Source organism: Podarcis gaigeae (assembly GCF_964106915.1).
Source record: "Podarcis gaigeae genome assembly, chromosome: 18".
NCBI classification, from domain to species: domain Eukaryota; kingdom Metazoa; phylum Chordata; class Lepidosauria; order Squamata; family Lacertidae; genus Podarcis; species Podarcis gaigeae.
This window is the reverse complement of record NC_139696.1, coordinates 6,476,363-6,503,590: the sequence shown is the minus strand read 5'-3', so window position 1 is coordinate 6,503,590 and position 27,228 is coordinate 6,476,363. Positions and strand designations below refer to the sequence as shown.

Below are 27,228 nucleotides of genomic sequence, written 5' to 3'. Positions count from 1 at the left end.
AGACAGTGCAGAAAAACAACGCTGTTTCAAGGTATCGCCCAATACTTACTGTAGGATACATTCTGGAATCTGGACGTGTTCCATGGGGATGCTCTGCGATAGTTCCTCCAAGGTGTGAACGTACTGGATTTTATTGATGAATTTCACACTAGGAAAGAGTATTTCCACATATTAGGCACAGCTTCTCCGACAGCCACACATTTTGCTTTTTCTAAAATCTAGCTTAGTGTGTGTCAGGGACCGTACTGAAGAGGGCTGCACTGAAGAGGAACGGTGGGAGCCACCCTCTCCCCCTGATCCTGATTCTTCCCAGGAGCAGGAGGACAATATAGATAATAATAATAATAATAATAATAATAATAATAATAATAATAATTTATTATTTATACCCCGCCCATCTGGCTTCCCAGATTAAAAGCTTCCCTAAACAGGGCTGCCTTCAGACGTCTTCTAAAAGTCTGGTAGTTGTTGTTCTCTTTGACATCTGGTGGGAGGGTGTTCCACAGGGCGGGTGCCACTACTGAGAAGGCCCTCTGCCTGGTTCCCTGTAACTTGGCTTCTCGCAGTGAGAAGGCCCTCGGTGCTGGACCTCAGTGTCCGGGTAGAACGATGGGGGTGGAAACGCTCCTTCAGATATAGTGATAGATCTGGAACAGTGGTTTGCAGAGGGGCATAGTTCAGAAAGCAGAAGCTGGGGAATACAGGATGGGAAATGGCTAGCAGAAGAAACACTAGAAGAGAGTTAACAGATTCACAGTCTCTGTCTGGACAGCATCCACCCTCCTTCTCCAAAAACACAGAGAGCTCAGAAAGTGTTAGAACAGAAAGCGCAGTGGGTACCAACTCAGATTACAAGACATAGGAGTGACATAGATTAATAGGGATGGCAAGGGGTGGAATCCTTAACTGGGAGCACCGCCATTTCTAGAAGATGTGTTCTTTGTTCTTGCACTGTGATTATTAAAGATTCTAACTGGTAAGACCGTTCTTTTCATTTGATCTTTCGTTTACTGCCATGGGGGCCACAGTGTGGCCTTTGCAGGGTGTTGCAATTAACCCTGGACCCCCTTGAAAGTCAACCACTTGGGCTGGTGGAATGAAACTGCTTTCATATAGAGAAAGAAGTTCAGAACGGGGGTCATTTGCAGGGAGAAGAAAAAGGTCTGGTAACCCTTGTTCTAGAATTTCTGGAATGCAAATGTTATATTTAGCATCCAATGATACAGAACCATCTCCACCTGGTTGTAGCCAACGAAGCCCTACTCAGAGTAGACCCACTGAAATTAACGCCTTGTCCATCAATTTTTGTGGGTCTCATACTAGGGCTAACACTGAATCCAACCTATTATTATGATCATTGGGCTGAATCCAATGTTAATCCTACTCAGAGTAGAGCCATTGATGGACATGACCAACTATGGTCCATTAATTTCAATGGGTCTACTCTTTAAAAATAGTTGATTGCAACTCATTATGTTATTCCTCTTAGTATTCTACCCTGATGGCTCCCCCCCCCCATTTATCTTCACAAAACAGGTTAGTCTGAGAAATTGTGACTACTCAGAGTTTGAACCCGGGGTTGTCTGGGTCCGTCTCTGATTCACTAAGCTACCATGCTACCTTGGTTTGAAACGTTGTATATGTGGGTTGTGGGTTTGAGCCCCATGTTGGGCAAAATATTCCTGCATTGGACTAGATGACCCTCACGGTCCCTTCCAACTCTGCAATTCTGCGAAAGAGGTCATCATGCGAAAATTCACTTATCCAAACGTGAGGAATTAGTACCCAAACCTCACTATACACACTGCAGATTCAGATATCCAAACGGCCAGACCTGCATGAGATGCTGTAAATAAATAAGCAGACTTAAAACAAGTCTTTTGTGTTTTGCTGGTCTGCTGAAACCGTTTTGCCAGAAACTCCTGGGAGGAACAGGGAGAGAGCGGGAGAATAAGAGAGCATTTCTCCCTTCCTTATTTGCCCTTTACAAGGTTCCGGAGGGTTTCCCAGGGTTTGCCCAGGTTTTCCATCATTTTGGGGTCAAAATTCCACGGTCGGGAACGCATTAGAAATTTCCCCATAAGAATCAATGGAAATCGTTGACTTGTTATGTGAACGTTCGCCTGACGAACCATTTGCCTTATGTTTGGATAGCAGGACCTGCATCTATCATGCTGGGACTTCTCTTAGCGGTCTTTGGAGCATGAGGGGTGGGCTAAATTTAGAGAAAGATGTTTTGGACTACAACTCCCATCATGCTGGCTGGGGCTTGATGGGAGTTGTAGTCTAAACCACCCAGAGAGGCGTCAGACATGTTTAACCGGCTTCAAGGCAGCTATCCTCTCAGCTGCTCATACCTGATGAACGGCCTCGATATAGCCAGGACCGTTCGAATGAACCACGATGGGTGAACGATTATCAGCGCTTTCAGGTTTTTCCGCAACCTGTAATAAAAAACAGAAGGCAGGGAGATGTAAGAACAGATATGAGCAGTTGGCTTTGGTCGTGCATTAGTTCTGCGCCAGATACAAACCTTCATACACAAACACAATATCAATTTAATTTCTCCTCTCCCTCTGATTCTGGAAGCTTTCTATTTTACTGTGTAAACAAGAGGTTTTTTTTTTAAAAAGCTAGTGAATCTGTATGCCAGATGTTGTTGGACTCCATCTCCCATCAGCCCCTGCCAGTATGATCAATGGTCAGGAATGATGGGACTTGGAGTCCAACAACATTGGTGACCCTTGCCATATATATATATAGGTAAAGGTAAAGGGACCCCTGACCATTAGGTCCAGTCGTGGCCGATTCTGGGGTTGTGGTGCTCATCTTGCTTTATTGGCCGAGGGAGCCGGCGTACAGCTTCCGGGTCATGTGACCAGGATGACTAAGCTGCTTCTGGCGAACCAGAGCAGCGCACGGAAACGCCGTTTACCTTCCCGCTGGAGTGGTACCTATTTATCTACTTGCCCTGGCGTGCTTTCAAACTGCTAGGTTGGCAGGAGCAGGGACCGAGCAACGGGAGCTCACCCTGTCACGGGGATTCGAACCGCCGACCTTCTGATTCGCAAGTCCTAGGCTCTGTGGTTTAAACCACAGTGCCACCCTCGTCCCATCTATCTATCTATCATCTATCTATCTATCTATCTATCTATCTTTCTATCTATATCTATATCTATCTATCTATCTATCTATCTATCTATCTATCTATCTATCATCTATCTCTATCTATCTATCTATCTATCTATCTATCTATCTATCTATCTATCTATCTATCATCTATCATCTTTCTCTATGTATCTATCTATCTATCTATCATCTATCTATCTATCTATCTATCTATCTATCTATCTCTATCTATCTATCTATCTATCTATCTATCTATCTATCTATCATCTATCTATCTATCTATCATCTATCTATATTGTATTTTTCGCTCCATGACACACTTTTCCCCTCCTAAAAAGTAAGGGGAAATGTGTGTGTATCTTATGGAGCAAATGCAGGGGGGAGGCAGGCAGGAAAAGCCCCCAAGAGCCGCACACAAGCTCTTGCGGCCAGTCAGTCCCTTCTCCCTCCTCGTGGAAAAGCCCGCAGGAGCTGTGCGCTCCTTAAAGAGGTTTTCCCTTGATTTCCCCCTCTAAAAACTATGTGCACCTTATGGTCCGGTGTGCCTTATGAAGTGAAAAATACGGTACACACACACACACACACACACACACACAATTTCTCTTGCATATCTTTGCAAGTAATATTTGAACCCTCTCAATAAGTTTTAAATCAGAGTTTCCCAAACGTGGTCTCCAGCTGTTTTTGGACTACAAATCCCATCACCCCTGACTACTTTTTTTTAAATAAAAAATTATTTTTTTAAAAAATGTTCCACTTTAACAATCCAATCCAATCACATTAAATATTCCAAATTAGACATATGCATATCAAATAATCCAAATATTCTGCCAAATTATAATTTTTTTAATAGGACTTTCTATGCTACAGGTTCATAGGGTTCTGATCATCTCATATCTCTACTGCCATCACCCCTGACTACTAGTCCAGCTAGCGAGAGATAATGTAGTCCCAAAACAGCTGGAAACTTAAGTTTGGAAAAACTTTTTTAAAGAATAGTTGTGATTTTCCCTCCCCTCAATTTTACTGTTTTATCTTTTTTTTTTTTAACTCTCAGACTTCTTTATTAGACTTCAGAAGGGAGGCCCTACATTGCAAAACATAGAAAAAAACACATTAAAAACTTGAAGATAAAATTAAAATTAAAATAAACCAGTATTAATGAAACTTAAGCCAAAACATAAACCAGCGGACAGGGCAAAAGTTAGAGCGACAGTTTGTTTAAATCAAAGTGCATGAATGATTACATGCGAGAAATCCTACTGTCTTCCGTAGGAATGGTTTCAAATTTCTAAGGCAAGAAGTAAAACTGTGTCTACACACCCTAGGTCACCAATAATAATAATAATAATAATAATAATAATAATAATAATAATTTTTATTATTTATACCCCGCCCATCTGGCTGGGTTTCCACTCAGAATAGGGGAAGACTCTGGTAAAGAGTTTACAGCTGCATAAGGGGTTAGGAATCTTGAATCTCAATATATTATTAGACTTCAGTTCTTACAATATATGTGTTTTTTTGTAAACCACTTTGAAGGTTTGTTTGGTTCGTTTTGTTTTTTTTAACAGACTAGTAAAGGTAAAGGGACCCCTGACCATTATGTGGCCAGCAGGACGAAGCTGCTTCTGGCGAACCAGAGCAGCGCTGGAGTGGTACCTATTTATCTACTTGCACTTTGACGTGCTTTCGAAATGCTAGGTTGGCAGGAGCAGGGACCGAGTAACGGGAGCTCACTCCATTGCAGGGATTCGAACCGCCGACCTTCTGATCGGCAAGTCCTAGGCTCTGTGATTTAACCCACAGCGCCACCCACGTCCCTTTTAACAGACTAGTGGTGTATAAATCTTATGAAATAAATAAATTGCCGCACACACAAACACACATATGTAAACGGTCATCCTCATCCCTTGAAAAACATGGCCCATTGTCATGGACATAGGCGCCGACTCCATGGGGCCTGAGGGGGCCCGAGCCCCCCCAATAATTTAAGAAAATTATGTTTTGTAAAATCACAAAATTATGTTGGTATTTTTTATTTTCCTTGTTTGACGATAGTTACCTTTTAAAATACATTCAGTAATGAGTTAAAACAAAGCCATTCCCGATCTAGAGAGGGGGTGGGGTTGTGGGCTCTCGACCCATCAACAATCTCGCGGGGATTCCCCCTAGCTCATTAATATTCACCGCCCACGGCGGCAGCCAATCGGCTGCCGCAAAGGGCGGGCCCTCACAGGTTCACTTAAGGTCGGGGCAGCCCGGGGCTCGCCCCTTTCATTCCCCCAGCAGCAGCGGTTTGGAGGTCTTGGGCCCCCCCAATATTTTTTATAAGTCGGCGCCCCTGGTCATGGACTCAATTCACAAACCTCACCTTCTGTCTATCATTTGGTAGCATTTTTTCAACCAGCCGATCCCTGGCATTCTTCTGCGTGGCGTAGCACCGTTCATGTACACAATCATATAATCCTCTGCCACTAGCAACTCCAAGCTGCTTATCACATACCTGTTAGAAAACCAGAAGCAGATAACTAATAAGAAGAAGAAGAAGAAGAAGAAGAATTTATACCCTGCCCATCTGGCTGGGCTTCCCCAGACACTCTGGGCAGCTTCCAGCAAAATATTAAAATACAATGATTCATCAAATATTAAAAGCTTCCCTAAACAGGGCTGCCTTCAGATGTCTTCTAAAAGTCAGGTAGTTGTTTATTTCTTTGACATCTGATGGGAGGGCGTTCCACGGGGTGGGTGCCACTACTGAGAAGGCCCTTTGCCTGGTTCCCTGTAACTTCGCTTCTCGCAGGGAGGGGACTGGCAGAAGGCCCTTGGAGCTGGACCTCAGTGTCCAGGCTGGACGATGGGGGTGGAGACGCTCCTTCAGGTATACTGGACCAAGGCCGTTTAGGGCTTTAAAGGTCGGCACCATCACTTTGAATTGTGCTTGATGTTAAAAGCACAGGAGCAGGCCAGTTATCTTCCAGGTTATGTGTTTTATTCTGCAATATTACTGGTTTAAGGTTGTCTTTTTGTTTTAATGGCAGGCTGTACATCACTTACAGATTTTTGAAATATTAAGTGGTTTGTAAATGCTTTTGATCTATAAATGCTGTGTGTGTGTGTGTGTGTGTGTGCGCGCGCGCTTTCAAGGTCAGCACCAACACTTTGAGTTGTGCTCGGAAACGTACTGGGAGCTAATGTAGGTCTTTCAGGACCGGTGTTAGGTGGTCTCGGCAGCCGCTCCCAGTCCCCAGTCTAGCTGCCACATTCTGGATTAGTTGTAGTTTCCGGGTCACCTTCAAAGGCAGCACCACATAGAGCGCATGGCAGTAGTCCAACCAGAGCATGCACCACTCTGGAGAGACAGTCTGCAGGCAGGGAGGGTCTCATCCTGCATGCCAGATGGAGCTGGTAGACAGCCGCCCTGGGCACGGAACAGACCTGCGCCTCCATGGACAACTGTAAATCCAAAATGACCCCCAGGCTGCGCACCTGGCCCTTCAGAGGCACAGTTACCCCATTCAGGACCAGGGCACCCTACATTTATGTGTGTACATACACAAAGACACAGAGAATGCATTTGTTAAGGGGTACATAGGCTGATCCATGGACCACGATGCTCAGCACAAAGGATGAAAACACAGTTGCTCTAAATGGACTTGTTGTTTCTCTCTGAATTATGAAGATTATTATCATTATCTAACTTAGTGGTTAGGGGAGAGGGGACAGCAGAGACAGAAAAATAAATAAAGGATGTTGAATAGGATGTTTAAAATAACATTTGTAAAAAGAAACAAAAGCTTTTCTTTTGGGAATTATATGGGCAGAACTACCCAAACAGCATAGAATCTTATTACAGTGGTACCTTGGGTTACATACGCTTCAGGTTATATACGCTTCAGGTTACAGACTCCGTTAACCCAGAAATAGTACCTCAGGTGAAGAACTTTGCTTCAAGATGAGAACAGAAATCACACGGCAGCAGCGGGAGGCCCCATTAGCTAAAGTGGTGCTTCAGGTTAAGAACAATTTCAGGTTAAGAACGGACCTCCGGAACAAATTAAGTACTTAACCCGAGGTACCACTGTAATGTTTGCCACTACAGCAGCAAGAATGTTACTCACCCCAAAACGGAAAGAAACAGAACCCCCAGCAAAGGAGGAATGGATACAAAAACTTACGGAATAAGGAGAAATGGCGAAACTTACCAGAAAAAATAAGACACCGAGATAGCAAACATTTTATAAAAGAATGGAAATGGCTTACTGAATATTTGCAGATAAGTTGTAAACAGATGAAAACACTGCCAGGGTTATTGTAATAATAACCTGCAGTTTTATAAGAGTGTATATTTAAAGTAGATGCATAAATGAGTAAATTGAGTTAATTTGGAGATGCAGAAGATATTAAAAATTGATTTAAGGAACCACAGAAAGAGGAGGAAGGAAGCCGAGTTTCGAAATGTTAAAATGATTTTAAAACTAGTGAAATGTATAAATTTGAAAAGGATGAATAATTTTTAATAAAAATAAAAATTATAATGTTGGGATGAGGATTGGTGAAATTGCCGGCTATAGCCAGGTGATGACTTTTGCAGAGCTTGGGGGGGGGGGCAAAAGTGTTTCGAATGAAAAGAGGGCAATTTCCAAAATGCCCCCCAGCACTGCCACCCTTCCCGATTTTAATAAATCCATCTTCACCCTGACTTGGCCAAGCAAAGGAGGTGCGAGGGAAATTAAACCAAATGGAGCTTAAAAGTGACTTTCCCCTCCTCAATTCCAAGCAGAAGGCAAGAAAAAGTCACTCACAGGAAAAGGTTCTCCATGATGTAATGATAATCTGGCAGGCTGCTGTCCGGCAGGTAGCAGGCAGCAAAGACGATGATGGCGTTCAGTCCTTCCCCATAATAACCTGAGAGAGAAACAGACAGGAAACAAATAATAACAATAATACAGTGGTACCTCAGGTTAGGGACGCGGGTGGCGCTGTGGGTTAAACCACAGAGCCTAGGACTTGCCGATCAGAAGGTTGGCGGTTCGAATCCCCGCAATGACGGGGTGAGCTCCCGTTGCTCGGTCCCTGCTCCTGCCAACCTAGCAGTTCGAAAGCACATCAAAGTGCAAGTAGATAAATAGGTACCACTCCGGCGGGAAGGTAAACGGCGTTTCCGTGCGCTGCTCTGGTTTGCCAGAAGCGGCTTAGTCCTGCTGGCCACATGACCCGGAAGCTGTACACCGGCTCCCTCGGCCAGTAAAGCGAGATGAGCGCCGCAACCCCAGAGTCGGCCACAACTGGACCTAGTGGCCAGGGGTCCCTTTACCCTTTACTACCTCGGGTTAAGAACTTAATTTGTTCCAGAGGTCCGTTCTTAAGCTGAAACTGTTCTTAACCTGAAGCACCACTTTAGCTAAGGGGGCCTCCTGCTGCCGCCGCTCCACCAGAGCACGATTTCTGTTCTCATCCTGAAGCAAAGTTCTTAACCCGAGGTTAAGCGGAGTTAGCGGAGTCTGTAACCTGAAGCAAATGTAACCTGAGGTACCACTGTAATAATAATAATAATAATAATAATAATAATAATAATACTACAATTTATTTCTATCTCGCCGTCCCCGGCCGAGATAAAAACAACATCATAAAAACAACACAATATGCATAAAAACAGACGTCAATTAATTGGGCAGCTGAGCTGGATGTGGAATGGGCTGGCAATAGGAGTTTGTTTTGTTTTTGTTTGTCCTGAGCATTTATATACCGCTTTGGGGGTATGCAACTTCCCAAAGCAGTTTACAAAACACGGTAACAGTCTGCGGGCAGGGAGGGTCTCATCCTGCGTACCAGATGGAGCTGGTAGACAGCTGTCCTCGACACAGAATGGACCTGCGTCTCCATGGACAGCTGGGAGTCCAAAATGACTCCCAGGCTGCGCACCTGGTCCTTCAGGGGCACAGTGGCCCCATTCAGGACCAGAGAGTCCCCCCCACCTGCTCACCCCTTGTTCTCCGAAAACAGTACAGTGGTACCTTGGGTTACAGACGCTCCAATTTACAGACTCCGCTAACCCAGAATGAGTACCTTGGGTTAAGAACTTTGCTTCACAATGAGAACAGAAATCGTGTGGCGGTAGCGGGAGGCCCCATTAGCTAAAGTGGTACCTCAGGTTAAGAACAGTTTCAGGTTAAGAATGGGCCTCCGGAATGAATTAAGTTCTTAACCCGAGGTACCACTGTACTTCTGTCTTGTCAGGGATCAACCTCAATCTGTTAACTGCCATCCATCCATCCATCAAATCAATATCTGGGCTGAGTTGGCTGCTGATGCTGCCTGCTTGGATACAGTGGTACCTCGGGTTACACACGCTTCAGGTTACGTACGCTTCAGGTTACATACTCCGCTAACCCAGAAATAGTGCTTCAGGTAAAGAACTTTGCTTCAGGATGAGAACAGAAATTGTGCTCCAGCGGTGCGGTAGCAGCAGGAGGCCCCATTAGCTAAAGTGGTGCTTCAGGTTAAGAACAGTTTCAGGTTAAGAACGGACCTCCGGAACGAATTAAGTACTTAACGTGAGGTACCACTGTATTGCCAAATGCGCATCTTAACTGACCCATCTGCACACCCAGCGACACAAATCCTCCCCCCCGAATGCAATAATAATAATAATAATAATAATAATAATAATAATAATAATAATGCAAACCCTCCCTTAGGCTCCTCACCTCCGTGCGTCACCACTTTCATGTACGGCTTGATCATCTGCAGGTCAATTCGGTGTTCCTGCTCCCCGATGATGACCGTTCTCCACAGGCGGCCGTTTGTGGCGCTGCCCCCTTCCACGGCGCCATCTCCAAATAAGTCCGCGCTGTCTCCCGGCATGTTTTTGGCTGTGGCCACAGGAGTGTCGTCTGAGGGGGGAATTCACAAAGACCATCCCTAGCAAGGCTCAATTGTACAGAAAGTGTTTGGGAGACGAGTATTAAGGGACATATAAAAATATATATAAAAATATTGTCCACTAGCACCTTAAGGGTAAAGGGACCCCTGACCATTAGGTCCAGTCGTGGCCGACTCTGGGGTTGCAGCGCTCATCTCGCTTTATTGGCTGAGGGAGCCAGCGTACAGCTTCCGGGTCATGTGGCCAGCAGGACTAAGCCGCTTCTGGAGAACCAGAGCAGCGCACGGAAACGCCGTTTACCTTCCCGCCGGAGCGGTACCTATTTATCTACTTGCACTTTGACGTGCTTTCGAACTGCTAGGTTGGCAGGAGGAGGGACCGAGCAATGGGAGCTCACACCGTCGTGGGGATTCGAACCGCCGACCTTCTGCTCAGGAAGTCCTAGGCTCTGTGGTTTAACCCACAGCACCACCCACATCCCTCCAATTCCTATAGCTTGTCCATTTATTCAAAATCTGCATCCCTCTAATTTAGGACTATAGGGGTACTAATAGGGTGGGGGATGTCTGTAGGTGATATTCCACCTATTTGCATGGGGGGTCCCCAACTTTTCCAGATCCTTCTTGTCGTCCGCTATCATCTCAAAGCCATATGAAAATGCATACAATATTGTGGAGGGTTTTTTTAAAATTCCCCTTTACTTACCCTCCCATTCCAGTTCGTTCCCGTTCCCAAGAAACTCAAGAGAATCGGTCTCGTCGGGGGTCTCGATGTCATCGACATTGATGTCCAGGTCGTCCGGTGTGTCCAGGAAATCGTCTGACAGGAGAGAGCCTTCGCTCTGGTCCAGGGAAATGTTGATTTCTGGGGCGACGAGCGTCTTCCGCTTGTGATGAGCCCCGTTACTAAAATTTAACGTGTTCGGAGGAGCTGCGGATTTTCATTTGGAAAGAGGGGGGAAAGAGCCAATTCAGAAGCAACTTGTACAGCGAATCAACGTCTTAACTGAGCTATCCATCACAACCCCAAAGTCTCGTTCTTGCTCTGCCACCTCCAGTGCCAATCTCGGGAGCATGAAATTCATATTTCTTGCCCCTAAACTACAATCAAAAAATATAAAACATTATATTCTCCTTAAAAAAGGAAAAAGAAGAAGGAAAAATAACACCGAAAAAGGAATAAAGTGACTTCTAACTAACTAGGTTATTATGTTTATATCCTTGTAATTTTGCTTTCGTATTTGCTTCTGTTTTTGTATTATTTGTTCGTTTTATTCAATGCTTGTTTGTATTATGTTTATAACAAGAAAGAAAGAAAAGAAATTCATATTTCTTGCCCCAACATACATCAGTTCACGGGAGGCCCCATTAGCTAAAGTGGTACCTCAGGTTTCAGGTTAAGAACGGACCTCTGGAACGAATTAAGTTCGTCACCAGAGGTACCACTGTAATAATAATAATAATTTATTATTTATACCCTGCCCATCTGGCCAGGTTTCTCCAGCCACTCTGGGCAGTTCCCTACAGAATATTAAAAACATAATACAGCATTAAACATTGAAAACTTCCCTAAACAGGGCTGCCTTTAGATGTCTTCTAAAAGTTAGATATTTGTTTATTCCCTTGACATCTGGATGGGAGGGCAGGCGCCACTACCGAGAAGGCCCCTCTGCCTTGTTCCCTGTAACCTCACTTCACATAGGGAGGGAACCGCCAGAAAGCCCACAGCGCTGGACCTCAGTGTCCGGGCTGGACGATGGGGGTGAAGACGCTCCTTCAGGTCTACTGGACTGAGGCCGTTTAGGGTTTTAAAGGTCAACACCAACACTTTGAATTGTGCCCGGAAACGTACTGGGAGCCAATGTAGGTCTTTCAAGACCGGTGTTATGTGGTCTTGGTGGCTGCTCCCAATCCCCAGTCTAGCTGCCACATTCTGGATGAGTTGCAGTTTCTGAGTCACCTTCCAAGGTAGCCCCACGTAGAGCGCATTGCAGTAGTCCAAGCAAGAGATAACCAGAGCATGCACCACTCTAGCAAGACAGTCCTCAGGCAGGTAGGGTCTCATCCTGCGTACCAGATGGAGCTGGTAGACAGCCACCCTGGACACAGAATTGACCTTTGCCTCCATGGACAGTTGTGAGTCCAAAATGACTCCCAGGCTGCGCACCTGGTCCTTCAGGGGCACAGTGACCCCATTCAGGACCAGGTCGTCCCCCACACCTGCCCGCCTCCTGTCCCCCAAAACAGTACTGGTCAGGATTCAACCTCAATCTGTTAGCTGCCATCCATCCTCCAACCTCCTTCAGACATAATCTAGCACACCATCTGTCTCCCCAAGCGCCTTTGGTGTTTGTGTGTTGACTTGTGGTCCTCCAGCCTCTGAATCGCTATCCTGTGCTTTTGTGCTCAAAATTCCAGCACTGCACAGGGTTGGGCTGGACGACCCTTAGGATCCCTTCAACTCTGCAGTTCTCTGCCACCCCCATTTAAGTTTCCGTCCATTTTATCATCTACCGTATTTTTTGCTCTATAAGACTCACTTTTCCCCTCCTAAAAAGGAAGGGGAAATGCGTGTGCGTCTTATGGAGCGAATGCAGGCTGCGCAGCTATCCCAGAAGCCAGAACAGCAAGCGGGATTGCTGCTTTCACTGCGCAGCGATCCCTCTTGCTGTTCTGGCTTCTGAGATTCAGAATATTTTTTTCCTTGTTTTCCTCCTCCCAAAACTAGGTGCATCTTGTGGTCTGGTGCGTCTTATAGAGCGAAAAATACGGTATATCTCATTTGTTCCAACGTGTTGTGTTGGGAGAGAGAGCAGTAGGTCCCCACCTGAACCCGTACTTACAGAGGGCATCTTCAGCTGGGCTTCCCAGTGACTCCATCCCTGCCTCTTCCGGGAGAGGTCTATAGGTTGGAAGATGGGGGAAGAAGAGAGAGAGAGAGAGAGAGAGAGAGAGAGAGAGAGAGAGAGAGAGAGAGAAGTTTAAAAAGTATTTCCAGCTCAGTCTTACGCTTTCTTTTTCAATTAACAAATCGTTGTGAACACCAGATAAACACACAGATACACAGATATTTCCTTTCAGGTCTTATTTTTATCTGCAAATTTTACAAAGAAAAGGAAGGGGGTGGAGAGAATCAAAGACAATAAACAGTATATAATTATTAATAGAAACAACTCTCCCCCCCATCATCAGTGCACCTTACAGCCATATTTCAAAAAGTAAAAATCTGGAGACAAAGTTGTTGAACTTTTTTTTGCAAAATCTTTTTTTAAAAAAGGAAGAAGTTTGTGAGCTATTTTTAATGAATTTTGCCAAAACTGACACTTCTGACATGGGCTGCCGTACGTCCAATTTTTTCCGGACATTTCAGCGATTTTCGCCCAGACACCGTTTACAACAAGGGCAGAATGCCAGCTATGTTTCAGAAATCCCAGACGTATTTTACAGATACAGTAAATGCAAAACTGATGAGCTCCTATCATTCCTAACCATTGGTCATGCTGGCTTCAGGGGCTGATGAGAGTTGAGAATTCAACAACATTTGGAGCCTAAAGGGTTAAAAAACAACATATACAGACATGGAAGAAAATGAACACAAACTCGAAATTGTTCAAGGTTTTATGCCCAAAGCAAACTTAATTCACATTTTTGGGCAATTCGGCGAACTTTGTTAACCAAACTAGTTCTGAGCACTGGAGATATTTAAAAGATAAAGCCCAAACGATTCCAAATCTCTACCGGTCGGGAGGGTGGAGAAATCACCCCCCCCCAACCAGCCCTCATAGAGTTAATGCCACAAAGGTCAGCACCTATCCTGCCCTTCTTTCGCCGGGCCTCAGCATAAGGCTGGCAGAAGCGAAATAAATGATGCAATTACGTGGATCACTGCATAATCCCACCCCACCCCTTCCTAAACCAGTGGTTGTGTGTTACGAAATAAGCTTGTTTCAAAAGTGCATTTCATTTTAAAACAAAACAGCAATTTCCCTTTTACCCCCATCTCTGCAATAACGTAGAAGGGGAAGCACAAGATGAGAAATTGTAAGCACACACGCAGGTTATTTAGAGGGGCAAATTTGACCTCTACGCTTTTAGCATCCAAGCAGTGTCGTCGTCAATAAACGCATCTGTCTTGGCTCTGCACAGCATAGGGAAGGGGAGATTAAGGCTATAAATGGATGCAGAGGATGGAAAGAGAGGCTTCTTCGTTTACCTTACCTCCTAGACAAGTGCAGCTCTTGACTGAAATAACTCCCAATTTCCAGTCTCAAAAGCTTCGCCGCTCCTTTCAGCCTGTGCTTATACCTATTCTCCCTCTCCTCCCCTCTCTTCTCCTCTGGACTTTCTTGAATCAAACCAGCTGATCATGTGTCACCATTTCGGCCTGCGACGATCATATGATGCTTCCCTCTCATGATGCTTCCCTCTCGGCTGCTGTTATGGTGCCAGCCTCCTCTAATCTTGCTGGCACAGCAGCCTACTGAGCATGCTCCCTGCATCCCAGCATCCGTGAGCATCACTCAGGCTTGGTAATAGAGCCGGCATCTCTCAGGCAGCCAAGACAGACACTTAACCTGCTTTTGGGGTGGGATATTTCCACATCTGTATGCCTCCCCGGAACATGTCATTCTGCACATCTCCTTTGGGGGGCCGGGGGCCGGAAACGTCCTCTCCCCCAACACACCTGGTTTGTTAGAAGATGTATTAATTTAGCCCAGCTTTTAACAAATGGCTCAATTTGCTTTGCCTAGATTCCCACTCGCCGTACTGGCCACTCGGGACCTGCGCGGCCAGATGGATTAATATCTGCTAAACGCATGAGCGCATACGTTCGGGAGGTGCTGACGTAATTACACAAGCTCATTTGCTTTATTTTGGTTTTCAGAAAGGGAAAGCCTCCCTTTCCCAGGCATCGTTTTCCCATCTCAAAGGCATCCTGCTGATCCGGCCGTTAAAAATGTCTGACCACATGGCTTATAAATTATATATATATATATATATATATATATATATATATATATATATATATACAGTGGTATCTCAGGTTAAGTACTTAATTCGTTCTGGAAGTCTGTTCTTAACCTGAAACTGTTCTTATCCTGAAGCACCACTTTAGCTAATGGGGCCTCCCGCTGCCGCCATGCAGCCGGAGCCCAATTATTTGTTCTCATCCTGAAGCAAAGTTCTTAACCTGAAGCACTATTTCTGGGTTAGCGGAGTCTATAACCTGAAGCGTATGTAACCTGAGGTACCACTGTATATATATATATACAGTATATATATATATACAGTATACAGTGGTACCTCTGGTTGCGAAGGGGATTTGTTCTGGAGGCCCATTCACAACATGAAAAGCCCGCAACCTGAAGTGCCGTATCTGCGCAGGTGCGCAGCGCAATTTAGCACTTCTGCGCATGAGTGAGCAGCGAAACCCGGAAGTAACCCTTTCTAGTACTTAGAATCCTAGAATCCTAGAGTTGGAAGAGACCACAAGGGCCATCGAGTCCAACCCCCTGCCAAGCAGGAAACACCATCAGAGCACTCCTGACATATGGCTGTCAAGCCTCTGCTTAAAGACCTCCAAAGAAGGAGACTCCACCACACTCCTTGGCAGCAAATTCCACTGTCAAACAGCTCTTACTGTCAGGAAGTTCTTCCTATGTTTAGGTGGAATCTTCTTTCTTGTAGTTTGGAGCCATTGCTCCGTGTCCGCTTCTCTGGAGCAGCAGAAAACAACCTTTCTCCCTCCTCTATGTGACATCCTTTTATATATTTGAACATGGCTATCATATCACCCCTTAACTTCCTCTCCTACTTCTGGGTTGATGTGGGACACAACCTGAAAAAATATATCATGAAGCAAACGTAAAATGAAGTATGACTGTATATAATATATAATAAATAATAAATAATAAATATTATTATATTTATTTTTAATATTATTAACATCATTACAGTGGTACATTGGGTTATGTACTTAATTTGTTCTGGAGGTCTGTTCTTAACCTGAAACTGTTCTTAACCTGAAGCACCACTTTAGCTAATGGGACTTCCCGCTGCTGCCGCACCGCCGGAGGCCGATTTCTGTTCTCATCCTGAAGCGAAGTTCTTAACCCGAGGTACTATTTCTGGGTTAGCGGAGTCTGTAACCTGAAGCGTCTGTAATCTGAAGCATCTGTAACCCGAGGTACCACTGTAGTTTCATTTTCCTACTCACATTGAAATACAGCCCCTTAATGGGGCCAAACCTAGATTCACAAAATGTTTAGGGGCATGGGTACCCCCAGAAAAAAAGCACGGGCCACGTGACCTGGACAAAGGCCGGCTCCCTCGACCTGAAAGCGAGATGAGCGCTGCAACCCCATAGTTGCCTTTGACTGGATTTAACTGTCCAAGGGTCCTTTACCTTTAAAAAACAAAACAAAACCTTTGCTCAATCATGGGCATGTTTTGCCCTAAGGGGAAGAAAGGCAGGATATGAATTAATAAATAGCTGGAAGTGCCCAGGATTGAACTCAAAATATTCTGCATTGCAAAGCCCGTGCCTTCCCACTGAATAATAGGCCCTTCCGTGCCTTGTAGTTGTTGTTTAGTCAGTTAGTCATGTCCGACTCTTCGTGACCCCCTGGACCAGAGCACGCCAGGCCCTCCGGTCTTCCACTGCCTCCCACAGTTTGGTCAAGCTCATGCTGGTAGCTTTGAGAACACTGTCCCACCATCTCCTCCTCTGTCGTCCCCTTCTCCTTGTGCCCTCCATCTTTCCCAACATCAGGGTCTTTTCCAGGGAGTCTTCTCTTCTCCTGAGGTGGCCAAAGTCTTGGAGCCTCAGCTTCAGGATCTGTCCTTCCAGTGAGCACTCAGGGCTGATTTCCTTCAGAATGGCGAGGTTTGATCTTCTTGCAGTCCATGGGACTCAAGAGTCTCCTCCAGCACCAGAATTCAAAAGCATCCATTCTTTGGCGACCAGCCTTCTTTATGGTCCAGCTCTCACTTCCCTGCCTTACCAGTGACTAAAAAAGGCATTTCTTAGTCCCTTCTGCAGCTGTGCCTTTCATAGACAGAGCACTCAGCTAATGATGCAGTGGAAAGGAAGACAGGAGATGGCATGACTCGTTGGTTCCATCTGCTCCAGCGAATTTTGCCTTGGCAGCTGGCACTAGACAGGGAGACTACTGTTTTAGAAAGACAGAATCACTGTGGCCGTCAATAGGATCTCAGTGAGAAGTGTGCTCCATGCAGAAGTGATGTCTTTACTCCCCTGGGCCATGTTAGATTACAGCTGTCGATGCCCATGCACCCTCGTCGAACCCATTTCATTTTAATCATCATCATCATCATCATCATCATTATTATTTATACCCTGCCATTCCTGGTTCAGAAAACCGGGCTCAGGGTGGCTAACAACAAATTTAAAACACTTAATTGATGCAACAAAAAACAGCATAATTTATTATTTTTATTATTAAACGGCTATGTATAGTGAATACTTATCTACTTTTAAAAATTTTCACCTATGATCCTTTTCTTTTACTTCTTTATTTTTTCTTTGTTCTTTCTTTCTTTTTTCTGATATCTTATCTTTCATTTCACTCCTTTATTGTGAATAGCATTTTATAGAGGTATAAATAACTGTAAATATGAAAAGAGGCAAAGTATTCTCTATTTTTTCCCCCTTGGTTATATGTATTTTCTTTTTCCTTTGTATTTTCTTTTGTTGTAAATATGTATATTTTCTAATTTGTACTTAATAAAAATTATTAAAAACAAAAACAAAAAACTCAGCATAAAATACAGCATAAAACGTGAATAACAATAAATTCAGAATTCAAAAATCAATTTAGGGGGGAAATCCACCCAATAAACATTTGATGATCCCCAGGGCTAACTGGCTAAGTTAGTCCTATTTGGGCCAGCGAGGAGACCACGGGAGAATTAGCTGTGGGATCCCAGAGCGGGGAATCTTCATAAAAAGGGGAGGGGCAGGGAAGGGAAGGGAAGGAAGGGGAATAAAAGATCAGGCTAAGCTCACCCCATCGTGGGGATTCGAACCGCCGACCTTCCGGATCGGCAAGTCCTAGGCTCTGTGGTTTAACCCACAGCTGCAAAAGCCAACCCCAAATTTTGAGTATAGCAACGGCTGCTTGCATATTTTTTGCATGGGGAGGGCTTGAGCTGCTTAAAGCATCTTAAATAAATTAAAAATAACAAACAGCTGCAGGAACCAACCTGGGGAAGTCTTCATCCTGCCATTCCTCTTTCACATCCACGTTTTCCATACGCAGGGTGGCCTCTGTAGTCCCCATGTTGCTTCGGATAAAGGATTCGGCAGCACAGCAAAGTTAACTTGCTCTTGAGCTCAGTCTGCAAAAGAAGATGGAAATATATATATTTTTTGGGGGGGATAATAGAGAGGGGAACCATTTACTTTACCCTGAGGTAAAGTAAATCATTCACACGCGACGTTTGGAATACAGTAATAAGTTTACTATTTTTTAGATTTGTATACCGCTTTTCCTTTCATGTATGCGCAAAGCGCCACACAACAAAAAATGCAAGTCAATACATATTTTTGTTTGATGTCAAATCAGCTACAGTTTTCATCCCACATTTTGTTGACCTCCTGTGCTGGTCCCACAACCTTTAGGGCAGAGTTGTTGTTGTTTTTCACCCTGAGACCCACTTGAGATGATTGTACAGTACATCAATAAAATCCACCATACCTTCGGAACTGGGACAGAGCAATGGGAGCTCACTCCCGTCACGGGGATTTGAAACACCAACCTTCCGATCAGCAAGCCCAAGAGGCTTGGTTTAGACCACAGTGCCAACAGGGATGCTGGACTAGACAAGCCATTGGCCTGATCCACCAGGCTTTTCTTAGGTTCATTTTATTTCACAGAAATTACATACCACTTGATTGTAAGGAAATCCTCTTCAGCCTTTCTCAACCTTGGGTCCCCAGATGTTTTTTGGCCTACAACTCCCATCATCCCTGACCACTGGTCCTGTTAGCTAGGGATGATGGGAGTTGTAGGCCAAAAACATCTGGGGACCCAAGGTTGAGAACCACTGCAAGCAGTTAGCAAGGATGTACCAAAGTAGTTTGAGGGACGCGGGTGGCACTGTGGATTAAACCACAGAGCCTAGGACTTGCCGATCAGAAGGTCGGCATTCGAATCCCCATGATGGGGTGAGCTCCCATTGCTCAGTCCCTGCTCCTGCCCACCTAGCAGTTTGAAAGCACCTCAAAGTGCAGGTAGATAAATAGGTACCACTCTGGCGGGAAGGTAAACGGTGCTTCTGTGCGCTGCTCTGGTTCGCCAGAAGCGGTTTAGTCATGCTGGCCACATGACCCAGAAGCTGTATGCCGGCTCCCTCTGCCAGTAAAGCGAGATGAGCACCACAACCCCAGAGTCGGCCACGACTAGACCTAACAGTCAGGAGTTCCTTTACCAAAGTAGTTTCAGGGCAATTCCCAGTCCCCAAGGAGCTCACAACATAAAACTGATTTGGAGAAGGGCTGGAAGGAGTGAAAAAGGCAAGATGAACATGACCTGAATGGGAGCAATGCAGTTACAATGTTGGGCTTTGCTGGGAATTGAAAGCAATGTTGCACGAACCAGCTGCGAAAGACTCATCTGTTTGCTACCAGCTAGTGTAGACGCGGGTGGTGCTGTGGTCTGAGCCCCTGAGCCTCTTGGGCTTGCTGATCAGAAGGTTGGCAGTTCAAATCCCTGTGACGGGGTGAGCTCCCGTTGCTCGGTCCCTGCTCCTGCCAACCTAGCAGTTCGAAAGCACACCAGCGCAAGTAGATAAATAGGTACCGCTGTGGCGGGAAGGTAAACGGCTGTGTTTCTGTGCACTGTGGTTTCCGTCATGGTGCCAGAAGTGGTTTAGTCCTGCTGGCCACATGACCCGGAAAGCTGTCTGCGGACAAACGCCGGCTCCCTCGGCCCGAAAGCGAGCTGAGCGCCGCAACCCCATAGTCGCCTTTGACTGGCCTGAACCATCCAGGGGTCCTTTACCTTTACCTTTCTTAAGTGTAGCAATACTTAGCTAAATGGTCTGGCAGCTTCCTGCATTCGTATTTAACAAAGGGTCTTTGTTAAAGATGATGAGGACTAGAATCTTTGGGGATCCTCCAGACATTATTTTGCACACTGGTGATGATTAGCACTCCTGATGCTATTGGGGCATCTGTGCCTAAATTCCATTTTCAATACCGTTTGCTCTTGCAAATGTTTTGGGGCAGCCACACGCCTTTGTTTCCTGCCCTGCAACTTTCTGCTGAAAACCGCACACCTTTTTCACAGCACATATGCTTGGGTTTATTTCTGTGCCCCCTTGGGTGCGCTACAGCCCCTCCAGAAAGCAGTGGTTTTGGGTAGCATTGGGGGAGCATCCCAGAACAGACCCAGCCCGTCCGCTAATACGTTATGATTCTCGTGCCAAAGACATGTTGCAGACCACACCGGCCTGGAAGGGCTCTGCCTCTAGAGAAAGCTGCTATGCTTGAACAGCAGATCACTGGCATTACTCAGAGATGGCAGAGACTGAAGCAACAAGGCTGCATTCGAACGCACCAAAATGGGCCATCTTAAATGCTCGGCGTGGCTGCGCCGCGCGTCACGCAATACGGCCTTGATTCATTCCCTTTTCTTCCGGGCTGTCTGTCTCCCTGGACAGAAAGCCGAGCCGATTTATAACCACCCTTTCCCGGAGCGGAGAGCTCTCTTAACTCTGTAAAAGCAACTGCCATGTTATCTCTTAGAAGGCATTTTCCGCCAAGCCTTTTCCTCCCTCCCAGCGACATCTCGGGGTCTCCGTTCTGACAGCTCCACGAAGATGCTCGGCTGTAAAGCCACAGAGCTCCGCGTACCCCACAGAATCATCTCACAGCTTCCCTGCCATCATCATTGTGCTGGGTAAAGGGGGGGGGGCATTTGCACAGCCACCGCCATGCCGTTATTCCCAGAGAAGCAAATTTATCTACTTACTGTCTTTGACGCTCAAAACGTTCTCTCCAAATCCCAGCGGCGCATCCTCGCTTTACGCACAAAGCCTCTCTTTCGGGTGCCAAATGTCTGAGAAGCAACGTTTCGAAGGACGAGCTGGCTGCATGTGCGGTACCCGAGGAATCCAACCCGGCCCTCATCAGCCTTGCTTCTTCTTCGCCCCCATCCCCGCCACCCTCCCTCTCCCCTGATAAATCGATGTCTCCGGCTATGCGCCCCCAACTAGCCGCGCGCGATGACTTCGCTTCCGCGCGGCGTCGCTCTCCAAGGTATTTTGCGCTTTAATTTCCAACGCCGCGCCCCGGTGGCAATCTGCAGAAAGCTTAAACCCACTGAAAGCCGGCTTTAATTGCTTTGCTTTTGTGCGCCGCCGGGGATGGGGGGGAGCAACGAGATACGTGGGTGGGGAGGAGGTGTTCGGCCCCATCCGTTTTAATTAGAGATATACTGAGCATCCGGTGCAGGAAAAGCCTGGAGGAAGGAGGGCGCGTTTGTTCCCCCACCCCCCTCGTTTCGTGTGTCTGTGTGTGTGGTTGTTTTTTTAACCAAATGGCATCATTTGCTAAAAACAAAGGTTGCTTCACCAACTCTTTCTTTTCTCCTAGAAGATGCCTCGCAGGGAAATGGAAGCGGTTGGAGTCAAGGGGGGGACACAAGAAGCTTCGAGAAAAACCGCTGCCAAATAAGATAAAAAGCTTGGACGTTTTGTGAGCCGAGGACTCTGGTTTTCACAAGGGGAAGGCAGATCTGTTTGCCTACACTCAAGTCTTCACGGAGCAAAAGGTTGAAAAGTTGAGGCAACCTGTAACGATTATAGTGTTGTTGTTTTTGGTAAAATTGAAAACACAGAGCCCAACTTAGGATCGTGAATGGCATGTGGGGGGGGAAGGTTTTTTCACCTTATCCCTTAAGAACCTGAATTTGGAATTCCCCCAATGAAATGCATGGGTCTTTAGATCATTGCTGTCAACTTACAGATTTGAAAATAAGGGACCAGCAGCCTCGAAAATAAGGGATCAGCAGCCAAAATAAGGGATTTTCCGAGCACAGGTATGTTCAACTTCTGAGCCCCTCTGAGCCAAAGGCAGAAAGCCCAGCCAGCAGCCAAACGAAGCCTCATCAATAAGGGACAGCAGCGGGACATGGCACTGGAATAAGGGACTGTCCCACCAAATAAGGGACGCTTGACAGCTATGCTTTAGATGTAGGAAGGCTGCAAAGGAAAACACTTCTTCAGGAATTCCATCACAAGATCTGGTGATGGCCACAGGTTGTTTTTTTAAACATTTTCTTTATTTTTACAAAATTTATATACAGTGGTACCTCGGGTTAAGAACTTAATTCATTCTGGAGGTCCGTTCTTAACCTGAAACTGTTCTTAACCTGTAGCACCACTCTGGCTAATGGGGCCTCCCACTGCCGCCGCGCGATTTCTGTCCTCATCCTGAAGCAAAGTTCTTAACCCGAGGTACTATTTCTGGGTTAGCGGAGTCTGTAACCTGAAGCGTCTGTAACCCGAGGTACCACTGTATACTGCTGGATTACAGAAGAACGTCAAAGTACTTGGCAAAAAAAAAAAAAAAGCTGAAGCAATGAAATGATCATTAAAAAAAATCTAAAACCTACAGAAAGTTGAAACCGCAGTAAAACAGACTGAAGCAAATCAAGCCTGCAAGCTTTCTAAACACCTCGGTAAAGTAAAGAGACCCCTGACCATTAGGTCCAGTCGTGACCGACTCTGGGGTTGCGGCGCTCATCTCGCTTTATTGGCCAAGGGAGCCGGCGTACAGCTTCCGGGTCATGTGGCCAGCAGGACTAAGCCGCTTCTGGAGAACCAGAGCAGTGCACAGAAATGCCGTTTACCTTCCCGCCGGAGCGGTACCTATTTATCTACTTGCACTCTGAGGTGCTTTTGAACTGCTAGGTTGGCAGGAGCAGGGACCGAGCAACGGTAGCTCACCCCGTCATGGGGATTCGAACCGCCGACCTTCTGATTGGCAAGTACTAGGCTCTGTGGTTTAACCCACAGTGCCACCCAGTCCCTTAAACACCTGGGTAGACTGGTCTTAAATAAGAGCGTCTTCAGCAGGTACCGAAAGGAATAGAGTGAAGGCATCTAACTGGAATCAATAGGCGGGGAGTTCCAAAGTTTCAGCTAAACAATTGAGTTCCTACAAGATGCAGAACGGGTATTCGGTGGCCCTTGGGAAAATGCCAATTCCGATGATCGAAGTGGTCAAGCAGTCACACTGGGGCAAGGCAATCTTGTAGAATTATAGAATCGTAGAGTTGGCAGGAGCGACGTGGGTGGTGCTGTGGGTTAAACCACAGAGCCTAGGACTTCCTGATTTCCATGCGCTGCTCTGGTTCGCCAGAAGTGGCTTAGTCCTGCTGGCCACATGACCCGGAAGCTGTACGCCGGCTCCCTCGGCCAGTAAAGCGAGATGAGCGCCGCAACCCCAGAGTCGGCCACAACTGGACCTAATGGTCAGGGGTCCCTTTACCCTTTACATTTACAGTTGGAAGGGAACCCCACTTTTCATCTAGTCCAACCCTCTGTAATGCAGGAATCTCGGCTGACAGAAGGCCACCCAACCTCTGCTTAAAATCTCCAAGGAAGGAGAGTCTACCACCTTCCTTTTTTCCCCCAAATAATATTCAAATTTTCAAAAAAAAAAATACAAAAAGGAACACAGAATACAGAAACACAACATATCCAAAAGAAAAGTAAAATAAAAAGATAAAAAAGCAAAAAACAGCCAAAAAGAAAAAAAGATACAATAAAAAAAAACCCAACCTTAATATAATTCCCTTTCTTAACTTATTTCCTTGACCTGCTCACACCTCCCCTCTTTGTATTCTACTTCAAATAGATATTTCAGCAAATCCTTCATCCTTGTTTTTATCCTTATAACTTATCTTAATATACTGTAATTTTCCATTCTCTCTTTTACCAATTAGCCATCCACTTTCACTTTATTTAATCTTATTTCTCATTTAAAACTTACATATCTGAACTTATTCTCTTAAGACGTTTCCCCTAGGATCATAGAAATTCCATTCCACGATTTTCCCATCTCTCATTAAAAAAAGAAAAAAGAAAAAAGATATGCACTTTAGATTCCCAATTTTTCTTTCACCAACTCCCCTCCCCGGTCTTGGCCCCTACCAACAGTTCCATCAATAAAAGTCCATCAACCCGGAGATCTTAAGTCCGAGGCTCTTAACTCTCTTTCATGTCCCCTCTGCCGATCTTTTTGATAGTCTTTGGTGTTAAAAGACAAATCTTGGGGGAGCTCCAACCCAACAGTAGTCATATTCCTTCTTAGCAAGTCTCCCAGGCTTCCATAGTTGAAGGTAGGACCCATAGAATATTCCAAATCTTGTTTCACACTCCTTCCAAATCCAAAGGCCCCAAAGACTCCAATCTCCACCTGGCTCAGATTCACATCCATCTTCCAACGGAGACCGTTCCACTGTCAAACAGCTCTTACTGTCAGAAGGTTTGATTCCAACCCTCCAGAGCAGGAAACGATCTCATAGGTAAACAGATTCCAAGTCAGGGCCATCTTTACCCAGGGGTGCGGGGCATCTGGGCGCTGATTTTTTGGGGGGGGCGCCTGGCACTGAAGCCACCTAAGCTCTTAACTATCTACAGTACCTGTTGTTGTTGTTGTTGTTGTTGTTGTTGTTGTAATTTATGATTTATACCCCATCTGGCTGAGTCTCCCCAGCCACTCTGGGTGGCTCCCAATCAAGGGTTAAAAACAAGACAGCGTTAAATATTAAAAACTTCCCTGAACAGGGCTGCCTTCAGATGTCTTCTAAAGATAAGATAGCTGCTTATTTCATTCACATCTGAAGGGAGGGCGTTCCACAGGGCGGGCGCCACTACCGAGAAGGCCCTCTGTTTGGTTCCCTGTAACCTCACTTCTCACAATGAGGGAACCGCCAGAAGGCCCTCGGCGCTGGATCTCAGTGGAGATCTGGGCTGGACGATGGGGGTGGAGATGCTCCTTCAGGTATACAGGACCGAGGCCGTTTAGGGCTTTAAAGTTCAGCACCAACACTTTGAATTGTGCTCCAAAACGTCCTGGGAGCCAATGCAGATCTCTCAGGACCGGTGTTATGTGGTCCCGGCGGCCACTCCAAGTCACCATGAAATAATAAATAATTTTGATCAAGCTAGAAAAACAAAATACATACCTACCTAGGTATTACCGAAATGTATACCTACTGTTTCACTAAAGGACTTTCCGCTTTGTGTGTTCATTTACCAAAGACGTGCCGCGCCAGCAGTGGCGCTTGTCCTTCACAACAGCGGCGCTTGTCAGACTCAATGAGTGCAGTGGTACCTCAGGTTAAGAACTTAATTCGTTCTGGAGGTCCGTACTTAACCTGAAACTGTTCTTAACCTGAAGCACCACTTTAGCTAATGGGGCCTCCTGCTGCCGCTGCACGATTTCTGTTCTCATCCTGAAGCAAAGTTCTGAACCTGAGCTACTATTTCTGGGTTAGCGGAGTCTGTAACCTGAAGCGTATGTAGCCTGAAGTGTCTGTAACCAGAGGTACCACTGCATAGGGGAGAAGTGTTAAACCCTAGTCATAATATGGAACGTAACAAAAGAAGCGGAAATGTAATCACAGGTGCTGAAAAACAAAAGCTTAGAAGATATTGTTGTTTTCCAAAAATAAATGGGAACATTTTTCATCAAACAAACTATCTTGGTCACACATTATTAAATTCGTATCTGTACAACTGTGGCATATGAAGGAAAAAAGAGTGAATGAATGAATGAATAGCTATTCTGATGAAAGGCATAATCTTTATAGATTTTTTTTCCCCAAAATCTCAAAGGTCAGAGGTTCTTTTATATTCTGTTGGGAGCTGCCCAGAGTGGCTGCGGCAACCTAGTCAAATGGGCGGGGTACTAATTATTATTAATTAATTAATTAATTAATTAATTAATTAATTAATTAATTAATTAAATTTACATGCCAGTCAAGTCAAGTAACCTTTATTGGCATCACAAGAACATTCAGAAGAAAAGCAATGACAAACCTAGACAGCATCTTAAAAAGCAGAGACATCACCTTGCCAACAAAGGTCCGTATAGTTAAAGCTATGGTTTTGATGTATGGAAGTGAGAGCTGGACCATAAAGAAGGCTGATTGCTGAAGAATGGATGCTTTTGAATTCTGGTGCTGGGGGAGACTCTTGAGAGTCCCATGGACTGCAAGAAGATCAAACCTCTCCATTCTGAAGGAAATCAGCCCTGAGTGCTCACAGGAAGGACAGATCCTGAAGCTGAGGCTCCAAGACTTTGGCCACCTCATGAGAAGAGAAGACTCCCTGGAAAAGACCCTGATGCTGGGAAAGATGGAGAAGGGGACGACAGAGGATGAGATGGTGGGACAGTGTTCTCGAAGCTACCAGCATGAGTTTGACCAAACTGTGGGAGGCAGTGGAAGACAGGAGGGCCTGGTGTGCTCTGGTCCAGGGGGTCACGAAGAGGCGGACACGACTAAATGACTAAACAACAACAAGAACATGCAGAATAGATTCAGAATAGATAGGCCAGTGCGATCTCGTCACTACCCCAATGGCACAGTCACCTGCCAAAAGGCAGAAGAGGCAAGCAATCTGCCTCATCTCTGTGGGTCTCCAGCAAGAGCAGGATCCTGTAGCGTACTTTGGCGACAAAAAAATCAAATGGAGGATCTTAGCTACTGTCTAGGTGAGCTCCTGGTCTCTCCCCTGTAATAAGAAACGCATAACCTCCGTCTCTGGTTTCCATGTTGGAATACATAGATGGTCTAGAAATTATTGGCAGAGATCATCATACAATTTACATTTAAGGGCCATGTGATCTAGAGTTTCCACCAGGTGGGCATCGCATGGGCAGATCCGGTCTCCTTCTGCCAAACCTGCAAACCTGCCCCAAAGGAGGTTAGAAGGATTAGAATTGAACCTAGCCAGCGAAAAGGCCCTTCTTTCTTGCGGATTAAACAAAAATTGTAAATAATTAAGGTTAAATTCCTGCACCCAAGAGAATCAAAAATAAAGAGGGGAACTGGTTTTTCCCCGCAGCTGAGATTAGTTCCTGGCGGTCTACGTGCCACAGCCTAGTTTTTAACATGGTCTTGGCAAGTGAAATTTACATACCGCCCTGCACCTGACAATCACAGGGCAGTTTGC

The 27,228-nt window shown here is 45.6% G+C and overlaps 2 protein-coding genes across 2 annotated transcripts in view; both read right to left on the bottom strand.

Moving 5' to 3' along the window:
- Positions 1–21,497, bottom strand: part of ATCAY (ATCAY kinesin light chain interacting caytaxin) — a 30,693-nt gene extending 9,196 nt beyond the window's left edge. Inside the window, exons 1-9 of the mRNA XM_083720650.1 lie at positions 21,012–21,497; positions 18,241–18,375; positions 12,858–12,916; positions 10,721–10,945; positions 9,840–10,025; positions 7,935–8,037; positions 5,504–5,635; positions 2,358–2,444; positions 50–148 (exon numbers count right to left, since the gene is read on the bottom strand). Of these exons, the coding sequence (XP_083576776.1) occupies positions 50–148; positions 2,358–2,444; positions 5,504–5,635; positions 7,935–8,037; positions 9,840–10,025; positions 10,721–10,945; positions 12,858–12,916; positions 18,241–18,317 (968 nt within the window). The 5' untranslated portion in view covers positions 18,318–18,375; positions 21,012–21,497. The remainder of the gene's footprint in view (positions 1–49; positions 149–2,357; positions 2,445–5,503; positions 5,636–7,934; positions 8,038–9,839; positions 10,026–10,720; positions 10,946–12,857; positions 12,917–18,240; positions 18,376–21,011) is intronic.
- Positions 21,498–25,871: 4,374 nt separating this feature from the next.
- The window catches only part of NRTN (neurturin), a 124,893-nt gene continuing 123,536 nt past the window's right edge, over positions 25,872–27,228 (bottom strand). The window contains exon 4 of the mRNA XM_083720772.1: positions 25,872–25,940. The gene's annotated coding sequence lies outside the window, so the exon portion shown is untranslated. The remainder of the gene's footprint in view (positions 25,941–27,228) is intronic.